The following is a 26,155-nucleotide window of genomic DNA, read 5'->3' as shown; positions in this document are numbered from 1 at the left end:
GCCTCCTGCAATTCGACGCTGCACTGTTAATCTGCTTTCAGTGACACTCATTGTAGCTGTTTAGAAACATTTTATTCCTGAGAAAATCCACGTCCTTCCAGGCGTCGTAATAATAATAAAAAAAAAACAGCTCGGCATTGATGTTACATCAGATCAACAAGGGATTTTTTTTCTTTTCGTGCAAACATTTAACTCTAATACAAGAGAAGAACTCGGCATGAGCTTATCGTGTGGAATAGATGAAAAGGGGAAAAACAAACAGACAAAAAAATATTTAGACATGAGGAATGTGCATTCGCAATTTACTCGTCAGTGCATTTTTTTTGTTCCCAAAACTGACCACTAGGTGGCAACAAAACCCAGTCTGTCCCTTTTGCATCTAATGAAACTCGCCGTTATTTGATGTGCAGCAGAACAAAAAAAAAAAAAAGGATAAATACACAATTGAATCGTTACATCGCTATCTTCGAATCTTCCTCTTTCGTGTGTGACCTCGTGGCTTTAAAATGTAAACACCAACCAGGAAAATCCATGAATAGAAAACCGTTATAAAAAAACACCTCTCTTCCTCCCACCCTTTAGTTCAGGTCGTGGATTTCTGTGCACTTGTAGAGCTTTATGAGAAGTTTTTTTCTTTAAGTGCATACTTCCCTCTGTCCGTGTTCACCAGGTGCTAAAGTTCATCACGTTGGCTGCCTGTAGGAACAAATGTTAGTGAGCAGCTCGAAAAATTAGCATGAGCATTTTGGTTCTAAAAGAAAGCGGGCTTAGATCTGCTCACCGGTAACCCGTGTCTGCGAGGCGGCTGACTTCGTGCTGTTTTTCCGATTCTTGACACTCTTCAGGTGCTGCTTGATCTCGTTGTCGTATCCGGACCACTCGGGCACGATCCGTACCGCGGCACTCAGCTTCGGCTCTTTGGTCTTCGGATTGTTACACTGTGAAGACATGCTCCATCAGTCACTGCACAAAAACTCTGCTTGAGGGGACACGTGGAAAAAAATGGACTGAAGCACAGCAACATTGGTACCATTTGGTAAATCCTGGACTGTATTCTCAGCATTTCCTGGAAAGTTCCTGGAAATGCACCGTATTGGATCTGCACCGCATCTTCATATGAACAAAACTATTAGGACGTTTGACCTTTGGTCCATTAGGACTTTGATCTATATAGTTACATCATTATTCGACTAGTATTTGCTCGGAAAATACAAGTGATGTCTCGGATTTCTAGAACGTGCCCTCTAGAACTACGAAGAACTTTCACTTGAACGTCAAAGACGTTACGTGAGGATCACGTCACAGGAAGTGGCTTTCGGATGCTCTACACGATCAGCCAATGTGCTTTTTTCTTCGGTTTCCCGACTTCACATCCTGACAGAATTGATTTGAGTTGAATCTTTTGGATCTGGTCAGAGTCACTTAAAACACCAGCCAGACTTAAAACCAAAATATGAAACTGGTTTAAGCCTCAGGGAATAAACGCTAATCTGTAGACTCTAATAAAAGCATGCACGATGAGAGGTGGGAGTGTAAATGAGACTGCTATTCTCGTCTGTGTGTGTGTGTGTGTGTGTGTGTGTGTGTGTGAACGGCTTAGATTGCACGAGTAAGAATATCTGGCCCTTAATTCATTCCGCTCATTCCTGCCTGATCAGACATTGAAAAGGCTCTACATGTGTGCATCAATCATCCTGAAGGAACAGCGAGAAGACCGGAGCTGAAAAAGGCAACGTCAGTATCCACACTTCCATTGTAACTAAACACCATAGGCATATTACAGTCTAGACTGATACTGGAACCTGTATATAGGCACACTTCCATGCTACTAAGCTCTGAGGCTAAAATCTCCATTAAAAGGGGTCTGGGATGAGCATGGAAGGAGCTTGAACCATTTTTGTGTTGATTCTGATGTATGTTTTGGATCACTGTCCTGATGGAAGATCCACGAGATCCACAAGTGATCAGCAACTGGCTCGAGAGATCAAGGGATCGGTGGGTGATCACTCTAATTGTTGTATCGATTTACTGATCGGTAACTAGAGGGCGCTATCGGTGTCTGATCAGTAACTCGGTCAACAGATACAGGATTTAGATAAAGGGATCAATTGGAACCGCGTATGGCAGGAAAGGTCAGGTGACCCAATACTTTTGAAAATGTAGTCTGTCTGTCTAGGGTTTGCGAGCACCAGAATGACACCGAGGGGAAAATGATTTCCAGGAACACGATACATACCAGGTCGATTGTCTTAGCGCTGGCTTTGGAGGCATCATCGCACCAAGTTTCACACCACAGCCAGTCTTGAGGTAACGACTTAATGGCCACTTGATGGATCATATTGTTAGGGAGGTCCTGTCATGAGAATTAGAAGAAAAGAATAAACACCATTTAATGTACTGAAAACTAAATGCATTCTGGTGTGAGTATTCAATTATTAAGACCTGGTCTAGATTCGAAAGGCTGTTTGGATCTTGGCTTAAAGCCTGGTACTGTCCTCGAAGACGATCTCCCGCTGCGATCTTCCTGAACTTCTTTAGGTCCACCACATAAAGTGCACTGGAATGAGATTCGTAATGATGTCAGAAAACTCAGTGACTAACAATAAACTCGACTTTGATTGAAAATTTTCTCAACCTGATGTGGTATTTCCTGTGACCCAGATGGGACGCCCAGTAGCCAGTCTTCCAGAACCGGTAACCGTCCATTTCATGGCGGCTAGCGCAAAACGGCGTGTATCCATACGGGGCTCCTTCCAGGTCCAAGTCCCTCAGCTCTTTCAGGTCTGCCCTGACAATCTGAAAGAAAAAAAAAGGATTCTGTTCATGCTAATAAAATAATAATGCTAATAAATCTACAAAATATTGACAAACGGACTGGGACACGTGACCTTTCCAGCTATATGTGGGTTTTTCCCAAATTTTTACCTCACAATTGTATTCCAAAGAAATATATAGCTTGTCTATGCTAGCTATACACCCCCGCCTTCATTTCATCTAAGTGACTCAAGATCTTCCTAGAAGAACGGAGGTGAGGTGTCCACAAACCTTTGTCTACAGTATATAGTGTATGTTAATCTCGAGAGGCTTTAGACTCACCTGATCGGCGTCCACAAAGATGATCTTATCCACCGCTAGAGGGAAGAGAACATCCAGAAAAAGGATTTTGTAGCCCCAAATGATGCGCTGCTTCTCCGTCTGCTGATGCAACCAACGGGGCCACTTATACTGCACCAGTTCGTACTGGAAACCGTAAGCTTCAGCCATGTGGGGAATGGATTCCTACACACACAATCACAATGATGAGATGTAAAAAAAAAAAACATCAAAAACCATTTACATTTAATTGTATATTAGTTTTAATTCTATACATCCACATTATCTTCTGTTTCTCCAGACTGAAAGAAAAAAAATCAGTGTGATCTCCGCCATCTTTAATGGCGGCACATATGTTAGCACCAAAAATGCTGATTCAGGGATTTCAGAAACTGTAGATCTCCAGGGATTTTCACACACAATTTTGCTCAAAATGGTGTGGAGAAAAAAAAAAGCATTCAGTGAGGAAACTTTTGTGGATGGAAAGTCTGATTGCTGAGAGGAAAATAGCCAGATTGGTTTGGTTTGCTATGTAGAAGGACTTATTAACTTATAGAAATCACACTGTACAGCCGTGGTGAGCAGAACAGCATGTCAGAGTGCACACAACGTTAAGGTGGTGAGCTACAATAGAAAAATTATCATCATCTGGTCTTTTCAAATCTTCAATAATCCGTTGCCAGTTCCTCCATTTTGTCGCTTCTGTAGCGCTAAACTTCAAATATACCTTTAAGTCTGTGTCAGAAAAATCACAATTGGGCAACCACACTTGTTTGGTCCATACACATATGGACAGATTATTTTATACACCACTAATATCCAGATATACAACAAAGTGATAACCAGTTAATAGCTTTCGTTGAACACCTGCCCATAAAACTTGCTGTTTTAATAACGTCCACTCTGATGTTGGAGTGTAGTAGCTCCTTAGTTAAGTCCGGGACTCATGGAAGGTGAGGTGAGGAGGTGCAGTCAGAGTTCAATTCCTCCCAAAGGAGTTCAGTAGGATTGAAGTCAGAGCGCTATAGCAGGCCACTCGAGATCTTCTATAAGTTTAAAAAGCTGGCTTATACACAGGGGGGCATTTCATGATCAGGTTTGGGTCTTCTAGTTCAAGTGAAGGGAAAACTGAATACTCCTGCAAGTGTGTGCCTTCAACTTTGTGGTAATAGTTTGAGAAAGAAACGTGGAAATGTCAGGTGAAAAACACCTTAAAAGACGGAGAGAGGTAGTTTTTCAGGAACCAGAACTTCACAGGGGTTTTAGTGTGTCGCAGGACTGACAGCATCATAATCCTGAAAAACAAAAGTACAGGGTGAAGGTACTGTAGATGAGAAACAAACAAACAAAACAGTGATGAATGTGTGTGTGTGTGTGTCCACTACCTCAGGAAGCGCTCATACAGATGTCCAGATGCCACTGAAAAGATGTTTAGCACGTCTTCCTTCACAGTATCGACTTCCTCCACGCTAGAACCGCCTGTAAAACTGCACAAGGCAGAAGAAGTGTCCTGTAAATGCCAGACGATCCCACAATCATATAATATTATAAGCCTCGGGAGCGAATGAGGTTCTGCCGATGCGCTTGATGATTCACCAGGTACACACACTTAGCCTTGAATATTGTTTAGAGTTGGCTATGGACTATTGAGACACTCGATAAAACCCGCACAAGTGCATGCAAACCATAGATGCCTTTATATATGCTCCGTGATTTTCCATAGCCGTAATACAATTGTATTTGGTAAACAGACTCCAACTGAATGTTTCTCATGGTGGTTCCTCAGCAGGCAACCTATAAGATTCTTCAGAATGTTACTAAAACCAATTCTGCAATCTTTTTCCGTGGATGAGGCAGCGTGTCATTTTCCCTTCACCTCACCTAGAAGACCAGAACCTCTTCCAGCATGATGTATATGGAGTGGAAGATCTTGAGTGGCCTGCTACAGAGCTCAGACCTCAACCAGATTGAATACATGTTGGAATGGACTGGAACACTGACTGCATTTGAGTGAGCACAAATCTCACTCGGAAATCCTTCTCTGAGCTTACCGAAGATACAAATGTGAACCCAAAAGTAACCCTAGAAGATGATGTGAGGGAATATAAAAGATTTGAAGCTTTGGCTCCCTACCTTTTTTCCAAAGAACTCCATACACTTGACACAGAATGCAGTGAAGAGACAGATTACAAAAATGAACACAGCTGTTAGTAGAAAACGAACAAACACACACAAACATGCACACACATGCACACAAACACACAAACACACACACACACACACACAAACGCTTTGTGATATTACATTATAAAAGGAAGCAATACAAAAAAAAGGAGTCATGTCTCATATCCAGTATCAACTCAAATACACCCCTCACTCAAATAAGTTAAATTGCAAAATACACATGCGAACTCTATAAACTCTGCTCTTGACGTACCTGGCGATCGAGTCCCACAGGCCTTTGCCGTCTGTAGAGTCACTCAGAAGATCTTCATTGAGTTTTTCCGGCTTTTTCTGGACCTACATGCAATAGGCAATTTGAGTTAAGATCTCGCTTTTAATGTGAATGCAACTCGAATAATTTCCTGATTATTAACACGGGGTACATCCAAGTAGCCTAATTCTGGAGAGATTTTAATGCTGCGTGAACAAACACTCACTCTGACTTTGATGATCTTGCTGTGAAAACTGTTGAGCATCACTACGACGTCTCCGGCGTCTGCGGGGGAGTCCGTCCCGTCGTGCCTGGATGTATCGGTACCTCAAAATTACAAACTACAAAACTACAAGAGCGACTACAAACCCACAGCAGACGAGTACATGTTAAGATGAACAGAGACGGAGAGAACGATTTTGTTCTACCACACACTTCAGCTTGATTTGCCGTGATTTGTACGCCAGCGTCCAGCCACAAGAGCGATGAAGAAAATAGAAAGTGAGACTATTCGAAATCCCTCAATCTACAAATTCCCCGACTCGACTGTCACCTAGTAGGGAGCGCGTGTTCCCTTTCAGATCGGGTGTCCACTAGTTTCAGGTGTTTGCACACACACACACATTTTGTTCTCTAGTATTTGCACCCATCCATCACTTTCACAGCCATTGTGGCTCGTTTTATAATTCATTAGAGGGACTAAACGTCCGCTCGCTTCGCTTTCGAGGGAGTAAATTATACGTGGCAACACAATCCGCTTTAACTGGCTATTATGTGGGGTTCTAGCCGGAAGATTGAGCTCGATGCTCGGGAGGCTTCTTTCTCCCTGAAAGCTTTACTCACGCCTGTATCTGATAAATGTCTTCCGAACGTCCCTTACGCAACCTCAGGATCCAGGCGCCAGGGTTCGCCTTCAGCTGGAAGTATCCCTGCGAAGCAAACAAGGCATGATGATTTAACGACGTACGTTAAAATGTGTGACATGCCGATTAGACAAACATTGGATGAACTACTTCTTAAATATGACTTGGAAAACCCATGAGGATGCTCTTACCAGGTTGGCCATGACGATGGTGTCGTGCATGAGCGGCTCCTGCTTCATGCCGAGGGTAAACTGCAGTCCTCGCGGAGGCTGACCCGTGGACAGGTCGAAACAGTGGCCCTCCAGCAACAGATACTCCAATTCATACTCTGCATTTACCACCCCGCTGACCTGCGAGAACACAGCGCAACCGGACGTCATAATTATAGAACGGCTTTGTTAAAAAAAAAAAAAAAAACACGTCACACTTGAGTACCTCTTGTAGATGAATGTTGTCCAGGTCGTATGGACTCTGGACTGCTTCCACCATCCAGCTCTCTGGTGTGATCATGTTCAGCGTAAGCAATGGGGATTCAGGGATCTCAGTGAAGCGAGCCATCGGACCAGCTGCCATGGTGTCATTCCCCAAGAATCCCACATCGGCTTCCATGACGAAGCGATAAAAGCTGAAAAACACAAACCAGTTTATTCATACGGTATGAAATTATATGAAACATTGAATAACTGATTTAGACGTAATAAACCTCCTCTGATTGGTCAGAAGGTTAAATAGGACTCCTGGGTATGCTAGGCCGTGTCTGGATTTAAATTATGATGGGGTCATCAGAACACATGCTTTACACGTGCTTTACCTCTTCAGGGGCATCTCTGACAGCTTGGCTCTGCAGTTCATGAACAACTGAACCCTCATATTTACCACTTGACCGAGCACCTGCAGACAAGACAGCCAGACGCACACACACACACACACACACACACGACACGCAGGATTCAAAAAGGAGATATGGGCTGAATGATAGAAATGTTCTCACCAGACACGCGATCAAATTAGCAGCGGTGTCTCTTACGATCAATAACGGGGCCAGCTTCTGCGCGTCCCTCGTGAGCGGATCCGCCGTTGCGACCACGTCGAAAAACACCTCGCCTTCCCTCGGGGAAAGGAGCAAAACACTGCGAACGCGGGCAAAACCGGGCATGTCGGTCGTGTTAACAGGATACAATGGACACTTGGTGTCTAAAAACTCCAAGTTTAAACTTTAAGATGATTCACCTGTGTTTGTCTTTCACAAATTTGATCTCCTTCCGGGCCTCTGTTCTGGGAGCGGCCGAGAGGAGGGCGTCCGCTTTCATTATAAGATCGCATGCACTGGAGGGGAAGAAAAATGATAGAAAGATGATACGTCAGAGCGATATTATAAATAGATGCACCCCTGATTATATTCTGCATCAATCAATAAACGGGTTAAAGCAATAGTGCGGAAATTGTGGCTATTCTCGATAATTCCACTAGAGGGCATACAAGAGCAATAAACTCAGGTTATGTCAAAAATGTGCAATTTATTTGCTCAAAGCAGTGCATTATTTTCCTATAAAAGCTCTGCCTGGACAATAATGGGTGTCCACAAACCTCCCGACACTAAAATACTTGCAAAATGACAGTTTCTTCGAACTCTCCTGAAGCCCACGTGCTCCTGTAAGCCTTAACAAAAAAAGTGTCTCTACGGAAAATTCTAGAAAAGTCAATACTGAGAAGTAGGGGCGTACTTTTTAGGCGGCAGGTTCATTTGCTTAACTTTAGCCTCGATCTTCTCAGCCGAGGTGCTGAGCGTGAGCTTCTCCAGAAGGTGGAAGTCGTCGGTGCCGAACTCGTCGTCTTCCGCAAATGGACCCAGGATCTGGCGAAGGGACGGGGAAACGTCAGTCTCGAGCGATACTAAAAATTATTATTCGATTGAGGATAAAGAACGGGAATTTGTAGATTTCGCTGTTGCTCAAGTCTGAGTATGTTTTCCAAGCAGCATCAAAGCAATGGCATGGGTACTGGTTTTAATGCTAATCAGACATGCTAGTTGCCATATTTCTTTTAATCACTTTGCCAGATGGCTGCTTTCAAATTGTCAGTCAGGTACATGAGAAAAAAAAGGAAAAAAAGGCATGAAAAACAGTGATGCTGCTGGTTTTTCGTTTCCATGGTTCTGATTCATTTGTCCCCCTTTAAAGGGAAGCAACACTGAAAATCAATACGGAGTTATTCTCACATCACCTTTATCCTACACTGCTATTATTCTATCCTGTTAGAGACTAGCACTAACACCAAGCACGGGGCAGTAGACCTCAAAATGGATTGATTCGTATGTACAGTGACGTCCATTAAAACTGGCGCCCTCGATAAATACGAGCGAAAATGTAGCTTGATTATTGAAGGTTTTTTCCAAAAAATGCACAAAATGCATAGAACCTGAACAGACTACGGTTTTAATTAACGAGAAATTGTAAAATTGAGCTTTTTGCTACGTTCGGTCTCCAAGATATCAGCTTTAAATCGCTGTGATGTCCGACGAGGGTCGGAGGAGACGTGACCAAGGGATCTAAGACCCTTGCAGGAACATGGGGTACAGTATAATTATGAGGTAGCACACAGGCCATGTTCCTTTAGTGGTTCGATGGTTACAATGGTTATATGAAGGGCGAAGGTTGTCGAGTTTCACAAAAAAGGAAGTGGTTATAATGCACAATTTATGAAGGATTTTCTGTTGTTTGGCAACCCATCCCTGCACGAATATCTGTTATATCGTGCCTACGTTGTTTTTTTTTTGTTTTTTTTTTGACATGCATGACTCGCCCTTTAAGGACAGTGTCAGGACCGTCTCGTGCCGGAGCCGGCTTGCAACACAGTGCGCACACACACTCACCTGTGACCTCGAAGAGAAAAATGCTGCATGCTGAGTAAATGGCAGGGAGGATTGAGATGCCGGGGCTGTGTGGCAGCGGGAGACAGATAGGAACTGCAGATCATCATTACTCATGAATCACCAAATATAGACTCTACAGCTGAGCGAACATCTGGCTAAGACTTCACAATATACAGCTCCGGCGATATTTGAACACTGACCTAGTTATATAGTTGTATATATATGTCTATAGCAGTCTGTTCATATTGGATTTGAAAGTGTATAATGGTAAATTCGGGACAAAACCTACACTGCTCATCCGATTTATAAATAGTCTCAAATAAATCCTCTTCGCTCTGAGCTCATAAAGAGTGTTTGATTTCAGCTCCAGCCTGCTGCACTAGACAGATAAAATAACCCTTATTGCTGTCCAAATATTTATGAGACCGACTGTAGTTCTGTATGGCCACAGCATCTTTTTTTTTCTCTTCATATAAGCATGCGGTCTTTGGCATGCACTCGATTTCTCACAGATGTTTGTTTAAGGAGGTTCTGCACTGGTTTTGTACTACAGTACACATGCTCCACAGTGATCCGGTTCCTTTCTGCTCTCCGAACCTGCCTGGAAGATCTTTCTGGATGAAGCTCTCTTCAGATGGAGGCAACTCGCTGCTCCGCATAAACAGACAACGTATCTGTAAGGTTCAAGAATCATGAAGATGGATCTGGACTGTGATGAGTGTAAGTTCCACAATTAGTTTTGTGATGGGTTTTGAAATCTGGTTCCAGACCAGAACCTGGTTTAGTTCGAGTCCAAAAGACATTTGACGGCTGCGACTGATCCAGAAAGAGTTTTTCGACTGATTGTGTTCTGAGTCTGTGTCCTAATAAACAAGTTTTTACGTATGAGATTCTGAAGCACCTTGCAAGTCGTTCTAGATGATGTCATCTTCCAAATGTCATAAATCCGGAATGTGACGCAGTTTTAAAGGTAAAGTACCGTCACATCAAACACCGCAGATCTGTGAAGTAGCTGTGAAGAGCTTCAGATCTTTATATTTCATGCGGCGATACCGAGTTCTTCGATGTTCAGCTGACATATGAAGAGGACTGTGGTCTAAAATTGGCCTGGAGGAAAAATATAAACAAAGCATCTTACCCTGCCATTGCTGACTACAGCGGTGTGCCCTGCCTTCACCTTCAGCACCTCCCGACAGAACCTCTGCTGACTGTGCAAAAAGCCCGACTCCATGGTGTTGAACTTCTTCTCGAAGGCATCCTGGTCCATGACCTTTTAGCACAGTGAAACACAGACCTATAAATCTACATGGATCCATGAAGACACTGAGAAGTTGAGTTCCGTCATCATCTTTTGTTTGTATAAATATATATATATATATATGTGGTGCGACTTCATTGGTATGGAACGATGCACAATTGGATTATTGACTAACAGAGGCCCTGCTGCGAAAAAAAATGCAAACATTACAGTACTTACAGAAAGGTATCATAATCAACCCTGCTGTTTCATTGATTATACTGGTAATTAAACATCGGCTTTTGTGTCGACGGAGCGTGTGCTTTACAGACACCCGTTATTCAGACCTCTAAAAAAAAAAATGCCCCAAAGGATGAAAATAAAGAAATAAATAAAAAATCTGCATTATCAGCATAATGATAAAAATCCTGCAGCGCTAGCTCCCCGAGTGACGTGTTTACTGTACACCGCACGCTTTCACGTGAAAGAGCTGAAGAGACGTAGACGAGATCATCAACGAGAACTAATCCTTTCCAAATTGGTTCGTTTTGTGGAGGACACCCATGGATCGATGTGTCCTTAGAGAGGTCGAAATCAGCACAAGATGATCTGCTGTGAACTGTCAAGTCAGCAGGGGGATAAACTGTGTACATGCTCGGGAAATATCCGTGATATCGTGATCATCTGCGCTTCAGAAGCAATGGAAACACAGGACTGTTGAGCACACGGGCCTCCGAAATGGTCACGTTGGCATCACTAACCTTTAACAGTAGATCTTTAATCTTGGTGCCCCGTTCCAGGAGCTGCACGGTCTCGTTTTTGAGGAGTTTTAGGGTGAAATCCAGGGTATTCTTGCTGCTTTGGGTGAGAAGGGAAGCCCAGATGGCTCTGTATAAACGGCTGTTGTCTTCGGTGGGTTGCTCACTGGGGTTATTAATCACGCCAACGCGGCTACTGGAACCGCTGGACTTCTGCAAGCAAACAGATTAAAGAATGGTGATGCACGGGAAACATCTGCAGCACACTTAATGAGCAAGAGATAGCGAATGAGTCAGGTCGCATCTGCGTGGAAATTCCACATCTGGTTTTGTTTTTTTATCAAACTCCAAAACAGTTTGCTACAAATCAACAATCGTAGCCGTCAAGCGTCCAAAATTTGCATTCGTGTCCAAAAGTGAAGAGCTGCTAACGTTGATGGAACCATAATGGACATTTGGTGTTACCCAGATGAGGATGGGTTCTCTTAAGATCATACAATCTCGACGTTTAATTGTTATTAAAAGTCGTTCACTGCCCCCCCTTCATGTACAGGAATGTAAATCGACAGGTAAAGAAAAAAAAGGCTTTCGGGAATGAAATCATTATTTGAGATGTTAACACACTGAACAAATCCCACAGCGGTGAAGACGGAACGCAAATAAAAGCAATCGCTCACCATATGTTTTAATGCATTCAGAAGAATCCGCCTGCCAGAGACACGCTCGATATCTGCAACTATCCAAAAGGTCACGCCGTACACCATCTCCTCATCTACAGCAACACAGAAATGGATGCAGCAGTTATTAAAAATCGTGCTCACTATATCGTGTCTGGCTCGAGACAAATTGTGGCAAAACAATTAAATACTCTATAAAAAAAAAAAAAAAATTATAATATATATATATATATATATATATATATATATATATATACACACACACACACACACACACACACACACACACACACACACACACACGCACACGCACACACACACACACACAATTATTAAATTTTTTTACCCTCAATTTATAATGTATATATGTACAGTATATGTATATCATGAATTGAGATTTAATTAAAAAAAATATTACAAATAATATTGCCTTTATTTTTTATACGACACACTTACCATGCTTCGTTAAATACTTCATTCTTTTAGAAACGGCAGCTGTCTTGTCCTTGAAGTCCAGATACGAGAACATTGTTGAATCGTCCCAGTCATCAGCAACTGGCAAGTTTCAGACAAAAACAAAGTTCGAAGCTGTTTTTTCAGGAATGCAGAAATGCCAATGTGTCTGGCTGCAAGCTGATTCAGTGCTACCTGGAGATGCTGTGAAATCCAAATAATTCCTGTCTGGGCTTAGAATCAGAGGGTTGATGCGGGGGACGACGTTAGGTTGCTCCATCAAGAAGTCCACCACATCTGTGCCTTCAGAAATCTGACCCTGGAGCAAAAAAACAAAAAACAAAGATCTACTTTATCTTATAACCACCAGCATCTACAACAACCACCTTCATTTACTGATATTTGCACTTAGAAGTGTTAAAAAACCTGTCAGAGCTAATTTGAGGTGAGCAAAAAATCTAATAATTGCCACAAAGCAATATTTGGTTGCACATCCCAAGCTTACAATAACTGCATTAAGCTGGTGACCCAATGACGTCACCAAACGTCTAGCATTCTTCTTCTTCAATGCTCTTCCATGCTTGTAAAGCAGCTTCTTCTGTTTGTTTTGTGGGAATTTAAATTCATTCGTCTCTACGGTATTAAAACGCTGCTCAATCGGGGGTTAAGGTCTGGGAATTGCCATGATTAAAAATTGTTGGCAGACAAAATGTTCTTCTGAATACATTCTGCTGCTACTTTCATGAAAATACATCATTAATAAAGATTAGTGAGCCTGCAACGCAAGACCATCACACTTCCTCAACTTATATAATATAAATTTGAATATTTTGGATCATGAGTAGATCCTTTCCTTCTCCACATTCAGGCCTTTCCATCACTTTGGCAAAGGTTGCTTTTGGTTTCATAAACTTTTCTGTATCTCTTTGCGAATTTTGATCTGACCTTCCCATTCTTAATGATGATAAGTGGTTTGAATGTTGAGGTGTGGCCTTTTTTTTTATATCTGCTGTAGGTTTCCTTGGGCAAACTGTTTGATATCTGGCTGTTACCGCACCAGTGTTTTCTTTTTCAGGACAACTCTAGTCTTCTGGTAAAACCTAGGGCTCAAATCAAAAGTCTAAATTTGGAGATATTAATGGTTTAACAGGGTTTTTCAGTCACACAGAATCAACCTGATCAACAAGAAACATCTGTCACTGACATGTTCGTATGTTTTTCTATGTCAGGAACGAAAATCTGAAATTCTAGACCATAACTATAATATGGCTATATAACTATGGCTATAAATATTACTGTGGAAACATTAATGACACCATGTGATTGAGCATTTCTCTCATGTTATTCTCTATATTCAAAATTCGATTTGTCTATGCAAAAATAAATCTACATACAGATAGATAACTAAAGGAACATGCATGGGTTTCTCAGAAACCATAAAAAAACATTTAACCGGCACTTCGTTTACTTATTGTCTTGCGTTACATTAAGATATATTAATGCTGTAATGCTGAATACCAGAAAGACGGCTCTCTGGAAGAAGTTCGTGGAATCCATGATGTGCTGCAGCAAGACGGTCTCCAACTCATCTGGGTCCATCTCCTCGGAGCTAAGTGGGACCCCGTTAAACAGGGCCACAGGAAGAGCACCCAGTCCGCTCTTTCTGTAGAAAACGGCTCCAGCCTAAAAAATCAACCGAACACCATCACACCATACACTATATTTCCAAAAGTATTGGGACACCTGGTGATAAATACGAAATGTGATTTTCATTGCATTCCACATTAAGTCCCAATTTGCTCCTCCAATCTTCTGAGAAGATGTTCCACTAGATTTTAGAGTGTGCTTATGGATATTTGTGTTCATCAGCCACAAGGGTGTTATGAAAGGCAGGTACTGATGTAGGTGAGGAGACCTGGGGTGCAGTCAGCGTTCACATTCATCCCAAAGGTGTTCAGTAGGGATGAGATCAGAGCTCTATAGCAGCAAGATCTTCCTCTCCAAAGCATGTACACCAGATCTTCAAGGAGCTCACTTTGTCACCAAAATTTGATTATAGCGCCATCTTAAGACAATTGAGTGCCTTCACATTTGTGGTAACAGTTTGGAAAAGAACCACATATAGCAGGAAAGGTCAGGTGACCCAATACACAAATACATTTACATAACTCTAACCTTGTTCATGTCTACACAGTATATAATTTACCAAAAAAAAACAATAGAGAGGGAAAAAAAAGAAAAAGAAATGCATCCTACCTTTCTTTTCTCATCATAGCTCGAGTCCACCTCAAGGATTTTGGCAGCATTAGCTTTCGGAAATTTCTTCTTCAGATATGCTGTCACCGTGTCGACCGATAAGGAATCTCCGGCATCCACTTTGTCGTACATCTGTAGGTGCATCAAGATGTAATTTAGATATCTGAAAGCTTGATTAGATCGAGTCGTGCCTCTGAGATTAGCTCTTCGCTTTCGATGGTATCAGGGCAATTTCTCAGAGACGACCGACAAATCTGTACTCATCAAAGTGCACTAAGGTAAACTGACACATAGGGTTGAAAGAAGAAAAAAAAATTCTTAAAGTAGTTTTTCCAGGTCGACTCACAGACACCATGGATAGGAACGCCTGGGTTATGTCATACTCCTCTGCGATATAGTTGAACGCCCTGAAGAAAGCGACGCCGGCGTCCTTGTAACCGTCCACCTTTTCATCTGTATTAACAACGAAGACAAAGCCGATCCTGAAAGAAAAAATAATAAATAGATAAATAAACCGGCACAAATAATGGCGGATTTTAATTGACGGTCTAAACGAGTGAATCCGTTATATCGTTTTTTTTTTGCTGAAATCAAACATGTGTGACGGACCTGAGAGGAATCTTGTGCTTGTAAAACAGCTCAGCCATTTTGACCAGTTCCATGGTGTCTTCCTGAACCGGGTCAAGAAACAGAACCTGGGAAAGGAAGTTGAATGCAGCGTTTTTTTTAAAAACCAATCAGCCAATGATAAAACGTTATATTTATACACTACGTGGACATCTTGCTTTTTCCAACATCTCATTCCAGATTTAGTCTCCTTCTGCTCTCCATTCCACTGTAAAGGCTTTGCACTAGATTCTGGAGCGTGACTATGGGGATTTGTTCTCATTCAGCCAGAAGAGCATTAGTGAAGTCAGGAGGAGATGAAGTCATCCAAGTGTGTTGGGTAGGTGAGGTTTTCAATGTTATTTTAGATGATTGGGTGGAATTGGACTAACCAAGCTGAAGAGGTTCCGTCGAACTTGTCGGATCACACCAGGGAACGAGGCTCTGAGCAGCTCCTGAATGCTGGAGGGCCAGTTCCTGTATGTGGAGTCAGTCTCAATATCATTGACCCACTAAAAAGTAGAAAAGAAACAAACTAAACCACAAACAGTAACATAATTGCTATCAGTGTGTATTATATACACACACACACACACACACACACACACACACACGACATCTGCATGGCTAAACATTTCTACCCACACCCAATTTATTGTTTCAGCCTCACCATTATCGCAGAGTGACGGATGTCCAGAGCGTAGCTGTCCTCCACGGTGGTCACAGGGAGGCGCAAAAACTTGCCCAAGCTGGTACCCCTGATGCCAAGGCTATGAAGTCCCTCCAGAAGTTTTGCCTCTCCACGGATGATATCCAGTATGCTGCCCAGACCAAAGACAGAAAAAGGAGCTTTTAAATTTGAGCCTGATGCTGAAAAAGAACTCGAGTCTGCTAAAGCATGAAGATTTTTTCTGAGAATCGTCTCAATGAAAGTAACGCCTCCTGACGAACACGTGGCCAATCAGAGTCTCCGATCGCATCAATTTCACTAAATCTTCCAGACAGTTAAAGAAGAACGCGAGAATGCGCTGAGATCTTTATCCTGGGTGTAAATCAAAGCTTTGGCCTTTCTCTTTCTTTCTTTCTTTCTTTCTTTCTTTTCTCTTTCTTTTTTTCTTTCTTTCTCTTTCTCTCATTCTTTTTCTTTCTTTCTTTCTTTCTCTCTCTCTTATTCATTCTATCTTTCTTTCTCATTCTTTTTCTCTCTCATTCTTTCTTTCTCTCAATCTTTCTTTCTTACTTTCTCTTTCTTTTATTCTCTTTTCTATTTTTCTCTTATTCTTTCATTCTCTCTTTCTTTCTTTCTTTCTTTCTTTTTCTCTCTCATTCTTTCTTTCTCTCATTCTTTCTTTCTCTCTCTCTCTCTCTCATTCTTTGTATTTCTTTCTTTTTATTGCTTTTTCTTTCTTTTTCTCATTCTTTCTCTTTCTTTCTTCCTTTCTTTCTTTTATTCTCTTTTCTATTTTTCTCTTATTCTTTCATTCTCTCTCTTTCTTTCTTTCTTTCTCTCTCTCATTCTTTGTATTTCTTTCTTTCTTTTTATTGCCTTTTTCTTTATTTTTTCCTCATTCTTTCTTTCTTTCTCTTTCTTTTATTCTCTTTTTGATTTTTTCTCTTATTATTTCTTTCTTTTTTCATTCTCTCTCTCTCTCTCTCTCTCTCTCTCTCTCTCACACACACACACACACACACACACACACACACACACACACACACACACACATATATATATATATATATATGACAGCAATATTGGGAAACTTGACTTTTCCAGCTAGAAACTTAACAGTTGTATAAGATTTAACGAGGAGACTCAAACCTGTTCCAGCATGAATATATGCTTATATAAGTTGGAGTAGAAGATCTTGAGTGGCCTGCTGTAGAGCTCTGACCTCAACCCTACTGAACACTTTTAGACTAAATGTGAATGCTGACTGCACCACCAGGCCTTCTCACCTTCTCATCTACATCAGTACCTGACTTTACTAACACACTCGTAGCTGAATAAACGCAGATCTTCACAAACGCACGCCAAAATCTAGTGGAACATCTTCCCGGAAGAGTGGAGGTTATTAAAACAGCAAATGTAGACTGGGTCAGATATCCATCAAGTATAAACTGTACACAATCTGACATTGGACATGTTTCTATAAACAAACAAGTTGTGTAATACAGGAAAGCAATTAACGCATAAATAATCTTTTTCTCTGAGGTCCTACCTGAAAGGGTTATGAAGGTCCAGGTCAATGTGTATTCCATTAATGTAGAGACTAGCATCTCCTGGTTGGATTCCCAGAGACTTGCTCAGACGCTGAGAACAAACAAGTGGCACAGTACAAGCATGTAGACGTTATACAGTGAGGGAAATAATTAATCGATCGCAAAGAAATGAACAGTCTAGAATTTTATAACCAGCATGAATTCTGACTTGCACCCGAATTAGTCCTGTCCTTTAAAAAGAACTCCTAATATCAGCTCATGTGTATAAAAGGCTCCCATCACAGAACCACCCTCTTCCATTCAAACATCTCCACCACCATGGGAAAGACCAAAAAGAGCTGTCGAAGAACATCAGGGGCGAGATTGTAGACCTGCACAAGCCTGAAATGGGCTACAAGACCATCAGCAAGAAGCCTGGTGAGAAAGAGACCACTATTGGCGTGATAATTACAAGACGATCGCCCTTGCTCTGGAGCTCCCTGCAAAATCTCACCTCAAGGGGTGAGGATGATTCTGAGAAAGGTGAGCCCAGGATTACACAGGAGGAGCTTTTTAATGATCTCAATGGAGCTGGGACCACAGTCACCAAGAAAACCATTGGTACCACACTGAGTTCCTTCTGCTCAAGAATGCACATGGACAGAGAAGGTTTGGGAGAATGTGATGTGGTGGTCAGACCAAAATTGGGCTCTTTGGCCAAAACACTGTAGATGTTCATGGATGGTCTTCCAGCATGACAGTGATAAAAAACATACAGCCAAGGCAACAATCTGATGGTCTTGTAGCCCATTCCAGCCTTGTGCAAGTCTACAATCTTGTCCTTGGTATCCTTTGACAGCTCATAGGTCTTTCCCATGGTGGTGGAGATGTTGGAATGGAAGAGGTCGATTCTGTGACGGGGGTCTTTTATACACATAATGAGTTGATAGTAAGAGTTCTGTCTTAAAGGGACAGCACTTATTTGGGTCTGTGGGAGTCTTGATAATTTGGTACGAGATCAAAAAACTTATTTCACTCGATCAAATACAAATTTATTTATAACCTTTCTTTAATGTTTTTTTTTTAATAAAAATTTAATTGAATTTTTTTTAAATAAATTACCATAAAAAGTCTAGATTGTGCATTTCTTTGTAAGGGGGGGTAAACCCACAAAATCAGCAGGGGATTAAATAATTATTTCCCCCACTGTATACTAAAACCAACAGCAAAACCTTGGGCAAAAAAAACCAAAAAACCCACAAACAGCATTTCAAAAACTGCACCTTTTGGTTGTCTTCAATTTCTTTCCTCATCTCTTGGTTTACAGCCACTCTGGTCAGTGATCTGTGGGGACATTAAAACATGCGCATTCACCATCGGTTCATTCCGACGTCTCCGGCGACTCATAAAATCACCCGTTTTTTAATCACTAAAATCTGCGCTCTTTAAGGCGCTATATCTGCTGAGCTGACGACTGTAAACACTGGCTGAATCAGCACTTTTCCCCCTATACAGCACATAAAGCCTTCTGAAGCACAATCACACAATAAAATCCACTTCCACACATGGCTGCGCTCGGAAAAATAGACAAACAGGATAAAGAAGGGTGGCTTAAGATATCCTTAAAAAAAAAAAAAAATTTAAATAAATAAATAAATTTAAATATATAAAATTTTAAAAAGCACAACAACTATATACAAATTCATATTTAAATTTTTTTAAAAATGTTAAACCTTGCTTTGCCGGGGAAGTTTTGACTCAGATCCCGCATCAGTTTGAGCGCGTCGAACTTCGGGACAGACATGATTCGGGTTGCTGCTTGGAAACTCAGGTCTGTTGATACAGAAGAAGTAACAAAACAGAGACGACAATTTATTTCTTCTCACATCTGTATGAAAAAAAAAATTACGGGAAACAACACACAAGCGGCCGCCCCCCCCTCCCCCCCCAATCTATTCACACATGGGGGGGAAAAAAAAAAAAATGCTGAGCGTGCACTTTGATTTCACATTTTTGACATTGGACCTCCTGGATTGTTTAAAGGCTCTGGCATGGAGAAGCTGGTGCTGGATCTGTGATGATCACAAATGTTGAGCTCAGTAGCTCCTACATAAAGACTGTAGAAAGAACATTACTTATAATCTTATACTCCAGTAGTCATGTTAGTTCTCACTCTCCAGTGTTCTGTATTGTTGAAAGATTTATGATCAAACTCTTGATGTCACCCAAATGAGGATGGGTTCCCTTTTTGAGTCTGGTTTCTCTCAAGGTTTCTTCCTCATAACATCTAAGGTAGTTTTTCCTGGTCACAGTCACCATGGCTGCTCATCAGGGATAAATACACACCATTCACCTTAACTGTTGATTTCTGTAAAGCTGCTTTGAGACAATGTCTGTTGTGAAAAGCGCTGTACAAATAAACTTGACTTGACTTAAGACACAATTTATGCTCCTTTGAATTTACATCATGTTTATAATAAATGTTTGTTCTAATATGGGAGTTTTTCCCAAACTGGCAACTTATTCACAAAAACCTGCCTGGCTGATGCATTCAATAATCCAATAATCATAAACATCTGGTGTCCAATCATTTTTCTGGTGAAACAGGCAGTAAAAAGATGTGGTTCTGGTTCAACTGGAAGATGCTGAATTTATGTACATGGAACTAAAACATGGGTTGGAGTGGAAGATTATGAGTGGCCTGCTATGAAACATCTTCCCAGAAGTGTGGAGGGTTTTTTTTTTCCACTTTTCCATGCATACCAAATTTAAAAGGCAGTTAATATGAATAACTTTTGTTCTATCTGAATATATAATATTCCATCCAAGGAGCAGTCAGAAACCAGGAGCAGAACAGAAAAGCCCAACATTCGTACTGCTGCTCCATTCATCACCCAGACATTCCTCAAGGTGTCCACGGATCGCTCTAGTCACCCCAGCACGGAGCTGCTCGGACACGCGTAGAGCCCAGATCAGGCCATTAATAAACGTGTGTTTACCTTGCAGCTCCCACACTTTGAGAGGCGCCATGTCGTTCGTGCTCTCCAACAGATGTCTCCTCAATTCTCCTAATTGCTCCCGCAGTTCGGGATGAGACGTCCTGCCGAGAGAGAATGATGCCCATTAATCCTGATGCATTTGTATTGTGTGTGTGTGTGTGTGTGTGTGTGTGTGTGTGTGTGTGTGGTTGGGGAATCTCATTGATGACATCCTTATTAAAAAAAAATAGTTTGTGTAATATAAAAATAGGGCATGCGATAAAAAAACGAATCAAAACCTTAATTTTCCAAATAAAAAGCCCTGGACATCATCGATCTCGTCCACTTCAAAACTGGCTGCTGATTTCGAATCTGGAATGAATAAATAATTAAATAAATAAATAGATAGATTCTGCCATTTGAACAATCCGTTTAAAAAATAAATAAATAATTGACACTATTATGGACAGACGTTTGTGGACACCTGACCACGAGATACCTTTAACTTGTGTATCATCCACTGCTTTGTACTCGGTACTTTTAATAGCCAGTTCCACACCATATCCAGACAGAAGCATGTGCAGCTTCTTTGGCTCCTGTTCAAACATGTACACACAAAAAAAAACGCAATAAACAACACAACTATTTCAGTAAGAATAATGAGATAATCGGATAATTCGAACAGAATCGAAACTCACAGCGATAAAATGTCGCAGCACGTAGATCAGCTTCCCATCGGCCGCCCTCTCGGAAAGAACCTTATGGAAGGTGTTGAACTTTTTAGTGCCGATTTCAGCATAAAGTATGGCGACCGGAAGGTCCGTCCCATTGATCCCTGGGTACTTATGATCGTGCTTATACAAGTACGGCTTCGGCCTGTAAATATATATAAAAAAAAAAAAAGAGTAGTGTAAAAGTGTAAAATCTCAATCACCATGTTAAAAAAATCCAGATATTTTTAGGAATTTATTCTTCCATGTGAATTGATCATCGAGACGACACGGGGTCTCGACTCCCAGTTTGCAAAATAAAAAAAAACGCCATGAAAAAGCCATCAGGGAATTCAAATGTAAGTGTACAGGGAATTCCATGAATCGACCTGGAGAAGGATGTGTTGTCCACCACGCACTGTGAAGAGGATGGTTTTAATGGGTGCAACATCTCAGATCCATTGCCATGGATTTTGTTGCGTTCGCAATTGTTTGATGTCAATGAGAGTTGAGTATTTTGTGAATATTTGTGTACAAAAAAAAAAAAAATTATCTAAAGCTTAAACCAGAAAAAAATAATTTCCACAGCCTTCTTTGCTCATAATTTCCAGGGGTGCCGATATTAACGGAGGGATTCCCCCTTGCTGTTAGGTTCCGAATGACAACCCGTGGAATTTCCGAGACGCGAGTTATCGAGGGGGTTGAACGTATAGCGCCCAGCAATGCTCTAAATTCTAAGAATAATAAACCCACTACTGAAAAAATCCCAAAAGTGGTCCAAATGTGTGTTACCTGCCTGCGGCCCCCTTCAGCAGCTTCTTCATGTCCTTGGTGCTGCAGGCCTGCAGGCCGTGGATAGAGACGAAGGCAGAGCAGGCATCTGGCGGAGGTTCATCACTGGCAATCTGAACAAAGGACAAACCCAAAAGCAATTTATGCAACACAAAAAAAAACATTGGAGGAAAAATAAATCTTAGAGAAGAGCGAAGATTTGAGAAATCAGGCCAGAATTGGGGGCTTATTTCCAAAACTGGTCAATGTTGCTGAAAATAAGTTAAGTAGGTTAGTGATATTAAGGCCACCATTGTTTTCTTTCTCCTGCGCAAACACCTCGGAGATTAAAAAAAAAATTAAATAAAAAAATAATAAACACAATCACAGTTTATTATCAGAAACATGATAAAAGTTTGTGATGATAAAAGTTTTGTGTTAATATACAACAGAGATTTGGCTGTGTGTGTCGGTGTAAGAGTGTGTGTGTGTGTGTGTGTGTGTGTGTCTGACCTGTTGGAAGGCGTGTACGGCAGGTGAATAGGCTTTGAGTGACAGCGCGAACTTCAGCAGGTTGACCTGAAGGTTGCTCAGGAACTGACCGGCTTTCCTAATGATCAAGTTATAGTACGAGCGGACGGATTCTGGATACGGGGAGAAGATATGAGAGGATCAATGATCAGAATACTGCACATGGGCCATTCATGATATGAACGCATTTCCTTACCGCCGTGCTTGTACACGGTTAACTCCTTTACGGTATCGACAAATTGCCAAAACTTGTCCTCTCCACCTTCAGCAATAAACTCGCTACGGATTTGAGAGAAAAAAAAAAAGAAGGGCAAAATGGCGTAATCTCGTCATCAGAAGTGGAAAAGGATGGCTGGATTTCAAAAAGACAAGAATCCACTATACCTCGTCTCCAGTAAAAGTGGCGTCTCGGGCCACTTGGCCTTGAGACTGGCCGTGACTCCTTTCGATGCCGAGTGCGCGTGATGGAGCTCCAGCAGGAACAGCAGCAAGCTGAGGACCCTCATTGTTGGATGCTGTAAAGTCCAAAAGAAAAAAAAAAAACGCGTGATTAGGATGCGTTCTGCTGTGCGCAGCAGAGAAACGCTGAACTGCAGACGTATGGCAAAAAAAACTGCAACTGGGGTTCCCTCTTGAGTCTCTCAAGGTTTCTTCCTTTTGCCATCTCGGGGAGTTTTTCCGTGCCACAGTCGCCACTGGTTTGCTCACTTGAACAGTTTAGGGGCGGAAAAAAAAAAAAAAAAAAAAAAAAGGCTGGAAAAATCAGGTGTTCCAATACTTTAGTCTGTATAGTGCATTACATAAAGAAGGGACTGATTTATAATCCGTTATAACATTTCTACATCTTGTGTCGGTGAAATACGATACATCTGGGTGCTCTTCAAATGTTTCTTCCTTCTAATTTAATTTTGTATATATTTTTACATTCCAATTTCACCTCTGGTTCACTCATTAGGGATTCCTTTTTTTTTTTTTTGATTGATCGGATTAATTTATCCTGGTTCGATCCATATCCCATAATAATCAAAGCAGGTTACAGGGTGCCTCGTTTTGAAGTTTGGAAACACCTTTTTATTAAATTTTTATTATTAGGAATCACATACATGCTCATTTGGTTTATAGATTATTAAATATATAAAATATATATATAATTGTACAGATGTTTAAAATGTATTTAAAACATCTGTACAATTATAAATATCTGTACAATTATGTATGTATTTAATATATACATAATTGTACAGATGTTTATGATGTATAATTGTACAGATGTTTGTTTATTTTGAAATATATAAAATATATATAATTGTACAGATGTTTATGTGTACAGATGTTTTAAATCAATTTTAACATCTGTACAATTATATATATTTTATATATTTAACAATAAACATAAACATCTGTACAATTATGTATATATTTAATATATACATAATTGTACAGATGTTTATTATGTATAATTGTACAGATGTTTGTTTATTTTGAAATATATAAAATATACATAATTGTACAGATGTTTATAAGTGTACAGATGTTTTAAATCAATTTTAACATCTGTACAATCATATATATTTTATATATTTAACAATAAACATAAACATCTGTACAATTATGTATATATTTAATATATACATAATTGTACAGATGTTTATGTATAATTGTACAGATGTTTGTTTATTTTTAAATATATAAAATATATATAATTGTACAGATGTTTATTATGTATAATTGTACAGATGTTTGTTTATTTTTAGATATATAAAATATATATAATTGTACAGATGTTTATAATTGTACAGATGTTTTAAATACATTTTAAACATCTGTACAATTATATATATTTGATATATTTAATAATCTATAAACCAAATGAACATATATGTGATTCCTAATATTATTAAATATATAAAATATATATATAATAATTGTACAGATGTTTAAAATGTATTTCCGTTCAAAAAAAAAAAAATCCTCCTTTAGCATGAATAACAGCTGTATAAGCTCTTGGCATCCAGTTCATTTCTTCAGACATTCAGCTGAAATTCTTTTACTCTGCCTCTTGTAAAACTTCTCTGGTTGGAGATTTCTTTCTGACCTTAACACTGCAGCTGACTGGTGTTCTCGCTCATCAGGCTCTCGAAAAGAACACGTACAGAGCTCGGATGTACGCTTGAAGTCTTGTTTTATAGTAAAGCTGGTTCTAATTAGCTGCGGTTCAATTGCATGGTGTTGGATATGGAAAGGAAGCCGTGCTGGTTCGGTGTTTACTTACACCCAGAATCAGATCCACGTCCACGTCGTCACTTGGGCATATGGTGAAATTGCTTTGATCAAATCGCGAATGCTTTTGTACATCCGTTTAATCCATTGTGTACGAGTGTCTTCAGTTCCCTACATTATCAGTTGTTTATGTTCATGCTGATCGAAAATATATTATACCGGTTTCACCCGAATAGTTTTAACCCCCAGAACATCTCAGCACCGGTTCATTGCGTGTCACCGAACGCAAACATTTCTATCCAACTTCCTTTTTTTTTTTTGCAAATGCGTCTTGACGAATTGCAGATGAATCTTGAACATCAGGACGAACGGACGAACAACCAGGTACCATCCATCCGGTCTAAATATGCAATCGAATGAATACATTTGTGTGGTTGAAATTGACAAATGCATTGCAGAAGAAATCGTGCATTTTCGATCCAAGTTAACATCGAGAAATCCCGAAACCGTGCGCCGTCGTTTTTGACAGGTTCGTTGACGCAAATATTTCGGAAAAATGCTTCAAATCAACTGAGGAAAAAAACCTGAAAGCTTCCACCTCGATATTTGTTTGTGTGGAGGGTGAAGCAGTGTGAGACGACATCTGTCCTATCAAATATGGACTCATCTATCTACATTTTTCACTCATTCATTGGCTGATTATTGTGTTTTTGCTTATGTATGTCGGAAAATATCTCAAAGGCGCGTGCACGTGTTTTAAAAAACATAAAAGACTAGAAAAAGGAAAAGACCAGAAGCTCTCCCTTTCTCCAAATCAACCCCAAATCATTAAGTTTCTCTTCTCAGTTTAAAGGTAGGTATAAAGCAGTCTGATCACATCATCTCTCCTGGTCTTGAGCTTATTTTGAAGGATGTTCAGGACACCTGCCTGTACTTTAGGACTTCCTGAGGACACTTGGATGTCCCCTGGATTACACACAACCCTGTGCCACGTAGCTCCAATCCACACAATGCAACTGACCATCTGCTATTCTGTTTTAGTCACATCCTTTTATATTGAGCACAAAATGAGCGTTTGTGAGAAGAGAGATGGAGAAACACATGGTGTGAGATGGTTGTTTTTTTTTCATTGATAAAATTTAGCCCTGTTTGTATAAAGTAATAAAAATACACATGTCAGGATTTTTATTTCCATATAAACAGTACTCCAATCTTAATAATAACCTTATATCATGTGATAGAAACGAGGAAAATGGGAAATATATTCAATTTATTATTAATAAAGATGAAAAGAAGAGAAGCCGCTTTCTTACCCTGCTTTTACTGGAGGCCGCCATTATGGGGTCCTGCGGCTTGAAGAGTTTCACGTGATTTGGAAGAAAATATAAATAATAAATAAAGGGGGAAAAAAGGACAGTTATGTAGGTTTGGTTTTGTTTCACTTTTTATTATTTTCCGCCTCAAATATATTTTATTTTGTGCAATATTCCTGCGCGA

The 26,155-nt window shown here is 40.4% G+C and overlaps 1 protein-coding gene across 4 annotated transcripts; it reads right to left on the bottom strand.

Moving 5' to 3' along the window:
- Positions 1-55: 55 nt before the first annotated feature.
- On the bottom strand, positions 56-26,155 carry uggt2 (UDP-glucose glycoprotein glucosyltransferase 2). 4 transcript variants are annotated; one of them, XM_046844750.1, is made up of 41 exons: positions 25,972-26,144; positions 22,823-22,953; positions 22,635-22,717; positions 22,421-22,551; positions 21,929-22,041; positions 21,125-21,302; positions 20,926-21,022; positions 20,726-20,798; positions 20,448-20,548; positions 19,182-19,281; positions 18,732-18,792; positions 17,469-17,560; positions 15,920-16,070; positions 15,642-15,761; positions 15,253-15,338; positions 14,990-15,125; positions 14,644-14,775; positions 13,906-14,070; positions 12,583-12,706; positions 12,391-12,489; positions 11,935-12,029; positions 11,261-11,470; positions 10,440-10,532; positions 8,115-8,245; positions 7,621-7,716; positions 7,418-7,520; positions 7,202-7,281; positions 6,826-7,015; positions 6,582-6,740; positions 6,371-6,456; positions 5,754-5,838; positions 5,531-5,613; positions 5,227-5,250; positions 4,479-4,580; positions 4,304-4,388; positions 3,097-3,279; positions 2,636-2,796; positions 2,443-2,557; positions 2,237-2,353; positions 782-938; positions 56-696 (listed from the first exon to the last, which is right to left on the bottom strand). In XM_046844750.1, the coding sequence occupies exons 1-41, from the start codon at positions 25,993-25,995 to the stop codon at positions 674-676; spliced, it is 4,575 nt and encodes a 1,524-aa protein (XP_046700706.1). In that variant the 5' UTR covers positions 25,996-26,144; the 3' UTR covers positions 56-673. The 4 variants fall into 4 exon arrangements, 3 of the variants coding, with proteins under 3 accessions (XP_046700706.1, XP_046700703.1, XP_046700705.1); XM_046844747.1 differs by having other exon boundaries at positions 10,401-10,532; positions 25,972-26,140; XM_046844749.1 differs by lacking the exon at positions 5,227-5,250 and having other exon boundaries at positions 10,401-10,532; positions 25,972-26,136.

The sequence above is a fragment of the Silurus meridionalis genome, chromosome 3 (genome assembly GCF_014805685.1).
Source record: "Silurus meridionalis isolate SWU-2019-XX chromosome 3, ASM1480568v1, whole genome shotgun sequence".
Classification (NCBI taxonomy): Eukaryota; Metazoa; Chordata; class Actinopteri; order Siluriformes; family Siluridae; genus Silurus; species Silurus meridionalis.
This window is presented reverse-complemented; position numbering and strand designations above follow the sequence as displayed.

Coding starts and splice junctions, on each gene's coding strand:
- uggt2 (XM_046844747.1), bottom strand. CDS start 25,995: ATGGCGGCCTCCAGTAAAAGCAGG. Junction 20,549..20,725: donor TTTTTATTTGGAAAATTAAG/GTTTTGATTCGT, acceptor CTCTCTCGGCAG/GACGTCTCATCCCGAACTGC. Junction 19,282..20,447: donor CAAAGTGTGGGAGCTGCAAG/GTAAACACACGT, acceptor CTGTATCAACAG/ACCTGAGTTTCCAAGCAGCA.